At 43.0% G+C, this 9,461-nt stretch overlaps 1 protein-coding gene across 1 annotated transcript in view; it reads right to left on the reverse strand.

Annotated features, from left to right (window-relative positions):
• Positions 1 to 9,461, reverse strand: part of LOC109487256 (protein dachsous-like) — a 49,557-nt gene that overhangs the window by 23,121 nt on the left and 16,975 nt on the right. The window contains exons 6-12 of the mRNA XM_019791235.1: positions 6,367 to 6,506; positions 5,455 to 5,667; positions 4,971 to 5,120; positions 4,497 to 4,598; positions 3,934 to 4,089; positions 3,299 to 3,554; positions 2,711 to 2,870 (exon numbers count right to left, since the gene is read on the reverse strand). Coding sequence (XP_019646794.1) covers positions 2,711 to 2,870; positions 3,299 to 3,554; positions 3,934 to 4,089; positions 4,497 to 4,598; positions 4,971 to 5,120; positions 5,455 to 5,667; positions 6,367 to 6,506 — 1,177 coding nt within the window. The remainder of the gene's footprint in view (positions 1 to 2,710; positions 2,871 to 3,298; positions 3,555 to 3,933; positions 4,090 to 4,496; positions 4,599 to 4,970; positions 5,121 to 5,454; positions 5,668 to 6,366; positions 6,507 to 9,461) is intronic.

Raw genomic sequence — 9,461 nt, forward strand, 5'->3', positions numbered from 1 at the left:
GAAAACACAGTTAGCGAGGGTCCATGGAAAACAATGATGAGAAGGCCTAAAAAAGGCTTGAGAAAAGTACAGGTACTGCCCACTGGGAAGGGGAGGTAATACAGTTACAGCGGTCCAGTACAGTGATGAGACACACATACGTGGGTTCAACTGAAGATGTATCTACTATCTATAATAATAATTGAGCATTGCAGAGTAGCACTGCACTGGATTCAATTCACACAGGTTTACCATTCTTTATTCGAAAGAAGAAAAAAAACATTAACCCCAGGTCACGTTGTCATAATTGGCCCAACATGTACAGGGAGATAATTCACAGATGTATACAGTACAACACGACACATACATGTAATATTGCACCTTTTGGTTTTAAATTAAATCCTTTTTAAAATTTGATAATCTCAGAAAGTGTCATTTTTCCAAGTCCATTGATTTCCATAAGTTCTTACAAATTCAATTTTAGAGAGAACGCCATTCATCAGTTACTACAGTTATGTTTCTTTCCCAATATTGGTCATAATGCTATCATATGTGAAACACGAACTGCTTGATTTATTAAATTAAAGGGGTCATAGACGAAAACACATTGGCAAAACGTATCAGTCAGATACAATAATACATAGTTTCTATGCCCAAATGTAGCCATGGAGGCCGTACTAGACTGGGCCGTTGTGTCAAGGGGACAAAGTTCAACACTTCCACATGCCAAGCCAAGTCAGGACTCGTCCCGAATACTGAAACAATACTTCAACACAATCACACATCAAGCTGCAATTAGCAGCAAGACTTGTACCCAGATAAACCCTATACAAACAGCTCAATAAGCATCCTCAGGCATGGAGAGTTATTAAACCCCATTAGGAGCGATTTCTGATAAGGGCAACAGTCCAGATCTCTGTGTCCATATCAACGAAAACTGATCAATATCAATTGTGTGTATCTTAATATAGTACCAGTTGGAACAGGCACAGTCAAACCTGTGTACATACATGTACATGTATGGCCTCCTCTGCAAATACCTAAATGTGTGGTCCTAACCTGTGTGTGATGGGTTCGATGCCTGGCATTCCTGGCTAGATGTCGTGGCCTTGATAAAGACACTTAAAACAACTTTCCTCACTCCACCCAGGTGTAAAATGAGTCCCTGACTTCTTTTGGGAGGTAAAAGGCAGTGAATGGAGAGGGATGAGCTCTGCATTCCAATACGCTACTCTAGACATAGTGGATCAACAACCCACTGCCACTACGGCCTCAAAATAGCTATGGCCTTTACCTTAACCTTTGTGTTTTGCAGATCCCAGTGAATTAATGATTTGATCTTGACATTTTCAGCCAAACATCGTGCACGCGGATGTTTTCTATAAAACCACGTTTGTGTGGCCAAAACAGCCGAATGTCTGGTCCCACCCTCCCCCTCCCCTGGCTCCCTTATCTGCCTACATGCTCGGGCTGTAACTTAGCAGACAACAATGAAATCAGTCTGATGACTTTTAAACCCTGCGTCCAAACATGTCAGGGGTTGCCGTTGACAACAAAATGCAAAGCAAACATCTATGTGTTAATGAGTGATTCAATAAAAAAGTCTTTTTTATAAACAGCAGCTAACTAAAAATTGTGGTTCACAGCTTAGAACCATAGGTTACTTATCATACTTTTATTTTGGCACCTCAAAATTATGTATGGCAAAATATTTTTAACTCAAGTTTGGCAAAACTGCCAAAACATTTTAAACTCAAGTTTGGCAAATTATCTGCAACCAAAATCTAGGAACCAAATATCAGTGATTTTAGAGTCAAAACAAACTTGAGACAGGCTTTTTGTGGCAGAAGAGTTTTCCTCAGAACTTGGTCAAATCCAATCAATCATAATCATAACATGTAAAGCGGTGCCTTTCAAAGTGAGGAAAGTTGTAACTTTGGTCTCGTGCCCTTTCATCTGCTAATGTATCTTATAAAAATCAATATGTATTGACACGAGCGGCTGTGTGGGGAAGATAAACGTTTATTTGAACAATGAAAAGTTTCCTGTGAAAAGGCAGATAAAATGTCGTCACGTCCAGCGTGAAATATTTCGGTCATGTTAGCAGATACCAAATATTGATCTAGAAATAACACAGAACATGAAACATAATGGTGATGTATCAGAATGCTGATAATAGTGATGTGTGTTCCTAGTGCCTGCCAAGATCAATGTTGGCAGATCTCCTACTCTGGAAAACTTTTCTGCCTCAAAGAGCCTACCTCAATTTTGTTTGACTCTGTAATCACTAATATTTGGTTCCTAGAATTGGTTCTGGTTCTACCAGATTTTAGTGCATGTTGTGTCTACTCTGTTCTTCTGGGAAAAGCTTGTGTACTTTAAGTCTACTTTGGGCCTCATATACCCATACAATTGTAGGCTGGTTCTAGCTATCTTGGGGTGGTTCAAGCTTATTTTTTGGCTATTTCTAATGTATTTCTAAGTATGAAATGATGACAAAAATGTGTGATAAGAAATGGCAGTAAATGTCACTATCAGACAGATTTCCTCATCCAGAATATTTCATCTTTTGGTGCCCTGAAAATGCTTGGGTATCTTTAATGCATCATGGCCAATAATTACAAATACAAATGCAGGCCTGTTTTGCATCCCTAACTGTGACTCAAGTAAGAAAGGTTGTCATCATCATCAAAAGATACAAATAAAAGTGCAGATCTATTTTGCATCCTACCTGTGACTGAAGTACGGAGGATTGTCGTTCATATCCTCGACCACGACATGCAGCGTAGCGGTGGCCGTGCGGGGAGGGGTGCCGCGGTCCCTGACCTTCAGCACAAGGTCGTACCGCGCCGTGGTCTCACGGTCGAGTGGCCGCTTGGTCTTGATCACACCTGTGAGACGTTAGAACAGGACTTTCAGTTCACTTTCACTGATCCCTGGCCAGTGGAGTAGTTAAATGATGACCAATAGACCAATCATAAACTAATCATACAATAAGTAATCATAGAAAAAGACTTTTACTGAAGGATAACAGGATTTCTGTAAAACACAAGTTGCCCAGTGGTGATGATAAATATATTTATCTAGTGCATGTATGTATTTAATTCTTAGTAGGGTCTAAAGGTGTCTTTTATTCAACCACTGTTGTCATTCATGGGCCCTGCACTGCAAATATCTTCTTCTTTGTTAATTCTTCGTGCCTCTGGTGACTTTTTGTGTGGCTTGAAAGTCTGGCCTTGGTATCTGGCCTATCTCTATCCAGAGCCCCCTACACCCCGCACCTTAAATACATCAATAAATAAAAACAAACAACACCCACCCCTCTGGTGGCCAGTAGTGATAATGAAGCTGGAGTTGTTTGGGATGAGTGAGAAGTCCAGGTCCGCGTTACTCCCGACGTCAGCGTCCACTGCGAACACCGTGCCGACCGTGGTGCCCGCGGGAAGGTTCTCTACCAGCGAGAAGTGGTACGACTCCTGCGTGAACCGGGGGTCGTTGTCGTTGTCGTCGGTTACGGTCACACGCACGTTCGCCGTGGCGTTACGAGGGGGTGAGCCGTTGTCCCTGGCAACCACCTGGAGGAATATTATGGTTTATGTCATCATTTTGATTGGATATGAAAAGTACATGGCACCCATAGGCTGAATTGCACACTTTTTACATGTTTAAAAACTGTTGGCAGTAGGCACTTTACCGATTAGTGCTCATCATTAAAATTGAAGAATTTTGTTACAATGTATTATACTTCCTCTGTTTTGGCTTCATTCTTCGCCTTTTTAAAAGATTTATGAAGGGTCAGAAGGTTCTCCCCCTCAAAAAACACTACTAAGCTGGTAGAAAAAGAACATGTAAGGGGCTAAATCACAGCGTAGGGGGCCCCTACACTCAAATAGCCTACTGAGAACAATGATACATATTCTAAAAACACAAGAAATGCCGAACACTAACGCTAACCTGTAGGAAGTACGAGTCTCTAAGCTCGCGGTCGAGCCTGTGTTTGACGTATAACCACCCGTCCGGGAACATTCCGAAGTTGGGTGAGTCCGCGCTGTTGGAGAGGTAGTACGTGATGAACTCGTTCAGACCGCTGTCTCGGTCCAGGGCTGTCACCTGCACATCAAATCAAAAGAAGATTCTTTATTGACAGAGTTAAGCTATGTTACACCAAAGGGCAGTTATACCGGTTATACTGACACAGATACAGATAGACTTAACAAAAAAGTACAGGGACTTTTGTATGGTCTTCTACAACTAAAGATCTAACAACGCTACAACCTATCACACCACACACCAGCTAACACACCAGCTTCGCAGGCACGCGGCGCGGCGGCAGCTGGCTACATTACACAGAACTACTTGTTACACCTAACCCTTGAACATCTAACTCTAGACTTTGTTTAAAGCAATCTAATGATAGCTTGTAGGGCATGAACGAAGCATATTGAATATATCTGGTTTTGAATGGGGCAATATAGCATTAGTTTTGGAAGCGATGGATTGCATTAGCGGAAACTGACCTGCAGGAATCGGTAGTTCACGCTCGCCGACTCCGGAACCTGCACGTCGTAAAACGTCGGGCTGAACATCGGACCATTGTCGTTCTCGTCTTGGATAATCACCTGGGTTTGAAAAGAAGCATTTATGAGAAACTGAACAAAGACATGCAGACATATGGGTCCGACCCTATCTTGAATCATGGTGAATAAGACATGCATGCTGTAAACCTTTCTGCTACAGCCAACCAGTCAGCCATAATAGTTACCGTTCATATTAATCGTTTGTGCATTAGAATTAGAGCTAATGTAAGATATTGTAATTTGTATTGTACATCAAGACTCCAGGATGGCCGAATAAAGGCCATAAACTGGAACTCAGCGGCTCCAGATGTCTTACTGAAAGATGATTGCAGTACACTAGATGTTGGTTAACTTGAGGTATGAAGCCACTTTACTACTAGTATATGGAGATTCTAAATAACAAAAGAAACGCACCAGCAGTGTGAGGTTGGAGAAGCGCTGTGGCGTGCCCTGGTCGGTGGCTACGATGCTCAGCTCGTATCGGAGCGGATTATCGTTATCTGCGTCGACACTCCGTAGAATCTTCACCTCTCCGCTGACGGCGTTCACGCTGAACAGGTTCCCCTGGGTTTGACATGAAATCTTAACCTAGTAAAATGTTGAACTTACATTTTGTAATTCCAACACCATTATATAGAGGTCAAATTTTCAGTGGCCACTGTTGCCTTCATAAGAATAATTAATGACCAATCACTTCACAACGTGATCTTGCAAGAGTTACAGTTTACAAACACGTGACCTAGACTTTACACACTACCCTGATGCTTGATGTAAGCAATTGACCAAAAGTGCCGGGGAGTTTTTATATCGTCCACCATCTCTACTAAGTGAAGGCTGAAGTGCTCTGATATATATGGCCTCCTTAATGCCTCTTAAAAAGTAATCTTGTATCCTGTACCTGGTTGTCCCGAAGACGGTACCGCACCAGCCCATTGTTCCCGGAGTCCCGGTCCTGCGCGCTCGCCACGAAAATGACGGTTCCCGGCGCGACGTTCTCGGTGATCGCCACGCTCTCCGTCGTCACGGTGAACTCCGGACGGTTGTCGTTGATGTCCAAGATCGTGATGTTTGCCTGGGCGCGCCCGTAGACTGGGGGGTTGCCGCTGGACGCCTGGAGGGAAGGAAAGAATGAATGAGTGAATAAAGGATAAACCGGGGGGTTACCGCTCGAGGCCTGGAGGGAAGGAAGGAATGAATGAGTGAGCAAATGAACAAGTTGATGTCCAGGATTGTGATGTTGGCCTGAGCACGGCCATAGACTGGCGGGTTACCACTCGACGCCTGGAGGGAAGGAAATCATTAATCAATTAAAGAATGAGTGAGTGAGAGGAGGAGTGAATGAATGAGTGAATAAAGGAGTGAATGATTGAATGAATGAATGAAAGGATGAGTGAAGGAATGAACAGATGAGTGATGGAATGAATGAAATTTTACAATGGACTAGCGTCAGAGAAAGCCAGCCTATATTGGCTTATTAGATGCCCCAAGCATGGTTGTACAATATTTGTATAACTAAGAGATACAATACTCATAACAACTCAAACAAGACAATTATCATAACTCAAAAGTACAATCATGACAACTTCAAGTAATCATAATCATAGTACATCAAAATAATCACAAAAGGTGTAGATGTGTTAAACTGAAAATCATGGTAAATGAGGGAATGACTAGTGTATATACTTGAATGTTAAACATTATAACTATGGATTCTACCTACACAGATGAGCTTTAATGCAAAGTTGGGTACTAAACAAAGATGTACTAAACAGAACATAATCGTATATCAGGGAATGACCAGTGTACATACCTGTATGTTGAGCAGCAGGCTGCTGACCGTCTCATGGTCCAGGTTGAGCTGCGTGTAGATCCGGCCGGTGGTCGGCTCGATGGCGAAGTAGCCCTGCCGGTCCCCGGAGTGGATGGAGTAGGTGATCGGGTCTGTCTTACCTGGGGAGGGAAGAAGAAGAAATGTTCAGAATCACGATTGTGTTACCTGGTATTATCATAAGATAGCTTTATACAATGTCTAGAGTTAGATGTTCAAGGGTCAGGTGTAAGAAGTCGTTTGATGTAATGTAGCCAGCTGCCGCTGCGTTGTGTGTCTGCAAAGTTGATGTGTGAAGAAGAAAAGAAAGGATCAGAATCACATTGTTGTATTAGCTGGTATTGCAACTATATTTTTGTAGTTGGAATACTGTTTACTTGGCAATACCAGTTTAATTTGTTGGTTTACTGGGATAAAAAACTAAATATGACCTAATTCTTTCTCTCTCCTTATGACTATAAAACTGAGTGGACTGAGGCCTCAGGCTTTGTTTTCCTTATTTTTTTCCTGTTAAGCATTTTGAACATGACTGGCTCCTCTCCATGAAACTGAGTGCACCAAGGCATAAATCTGGTACTCAGTCTTGGTTATCAAATTGTTCCCTAAAGCAAATCTTTTTTAAATCCAACAACCAACATATTAAATAACTGTGGCCTGATCTTGAACCCTTCAGCCTTGCTGACCAGTAAAACAAATATTTTCTAGTCAAGAACCAACAATTTAAATCAGTATGGCCTGCTCTTGAACCCTTCAACCCAGCAGACCTAGCATCAGGAAAAGGCTGACCTCTGAAACCATAACTCACACCTGCCCCACTGCAGCTGTTACCCGGGAAACCATCAACTTTTCACCCTGGCAGATAAATCTCAGCTCCCCGTCTGCCCTTTCCCAAATCCCTCACGTACAGCCGGTAACTAATAGGGCTGGATTTTCCTAAATCGGAGAACAGTCACAAAGCCTCACACAGCCCTTAAACCGACCCACCAACAGGTGAAAGTAATACCACAGCTCTCAGCTGCAGCGATAAATTTCCCACCAAAGTTGGTGTGGGTGGCAATGAGAGCAGATTCTAGCCTACACCAGACTGACAATGCAGGTTCAAAACAGTAAATTTTAGCCAAATTGGGAGCATAACTGGCCAGGGGAGTTTGGCCAAGGTAGAGTTCATTTGCCTAAAATGAAACCCTAACAGTGGACTCTTTCTGGTCAGTCAGACTAGTCTCCACCAGACTCCTTTCCTGGCTGAATAAATAGTAGAAATTGGCCTAAAAAGGTAGAATAATAGAAATTGGCCGTGCAGGCCAGCTAACTCCCCTTGGAACAGCTACTTTCTTTTTTGGCAACTATCTACTCGGCCTGCAAAGGAGTCTGGTGGAGACTACAGTTAGACCCTATCTTTGCACAATTCTAGTATCCTATTCCTAACCCCCTTAGGAAGGCCTGGTGGAGGCTAAAGCAGCTTCTGAATCCCTCCTGTCAGCTGAGCTGGCTGGAAACGTGTTCAAACCCCCGACCCCAACTCCTGACCCCGGGACTCCAGCAATGCCTCCAGGGTTTGGGCATTAGACGGAATAAAACACTGGGCGCTTACGGGATTACAGTGCAAAGGGCACGGATCCAGATTTAATTTCTCACAAGGCCACACCAATTTACTTTGTCAGTTCTTGGATTTTTCTAAAAAATATGCTTAAACTGGAAAAAAAATAATGATACCAAAGCCTTAAGACCAGGTTTATGCCTAAGTGCACTTAGTTTTATGGAGTGAATATAGTCAAATTCAAGTTTTCTCCCTGCCCTCTACTTTTTATGATATCCTCTTGCTATATTTTCATCTAAATGTGTCTACAAACCAAGGAAATGAATTGGCATGGCCTTCAATACAGAAAAAAGGTTAGGACTCTCTTTCAGTGCAATGGAAAAGGGGGCCATTTGTTGAATGTGTATCATTTACAGCCTGAGAGACACTGGGAGTGAGAGGGGATATGGTTGATCTGTAGTGTTGGTTTAGAGAGGGTCTGCATGGGGGGGGTCCTGGCAACGGTTAACGGTAAATTCAGCAGGGCCGATAACGCTTAACGGTAAATTCAGGATGGTCGGCAACGCTTAACGGTAAATTTACAGGCTTTTTTTCGAGCTGCAATGGATTTGGTATTTCGCTTTGTGAGAAAAGGTGATCACTGACAAAATTACGTATACCTTACATGTAATGAAGAACGCATTTCCCACCTGCCCTGGTCCCCTAATGCGTCCACAAATAAAGGGGAGTCCAAGTCGACGTCGGCCAAGGCTCTACCCAGCTTGACTTTTTTCCGTACGCCCAGTTTTACCGATGGATTTTGAGCAATCTATTATATAAAGGGGGTCCGGGGGGTGCTCCCTGGGAAATTTAGGATTTTTAAGCCTTCGCAATTTCCCACATTTTGAGAGGCAAATCATGGTGTTGAGAGTGTTTGTCGGTCCTTCTGATGTTTTCATATTTTTACTCAAGATTTTTGTTAATTTTGTCTGTCAAGGTTGACGGATTTGTTAAAAAATTCTGTAACTCTCCGCAAACTTCCGGTAATTGACGGAAAGCTAGTGCTAGCCAGAGCCGAAGGGAACCGAGCGCAGAAGCGCGAGTCGAGCGCCAAAGGCGCGAGCAATGAAGGGGGGTCCGGGGGTATTCTCCCCCGGGAAATTTTGTGTTTTTGAACCTTCAATGACGCATTTTGAAAGGCAAAATTAGGCGTAACGAAGAATTATTCATTAACGCTTGACGCTGAATTTAGGATGACAAATAACGTTTTACGTTGAATTAAAACGACCAATAACGCTTCACGATGAATATACTGATAACGCTTAACATTGAATTAGAGCTGGCAGGCAACGATTAACGGTGAATTAAAATAGCCCATAACGGTTAACGAAAAAGGGCATGCAGGCCCTCTTTAGAGCTATGTCTCCTGCTGTGGAGCTTGGTCAGACCTCCCTTCTGCCATAAATCTACATTTCCATTCTGCCAGCTTCGGAAGCCTGGTAGAGGCTATATAATATTCCATCTGATAGTGATACAGTGAGAGAGGCAGGCCAGGGGAGTG

This window comes from Branchiostoma belcheri, unplaced genomic scaffold, assembly GCF_001625305.1.
Source record: "Branchiostoma belcheri isolate BF01 breed outbred unplaced genomic scaffold, Haploidv18h27 scaffold87, whole genome shotgun sequence".
Lineage (NCBI taxonomy): Eukaryota > Metazoa > Chordata > Leptocardii > Amphioxiformes > Branchiostomatidae > Branchiostoma > Branchiostoma belcheri.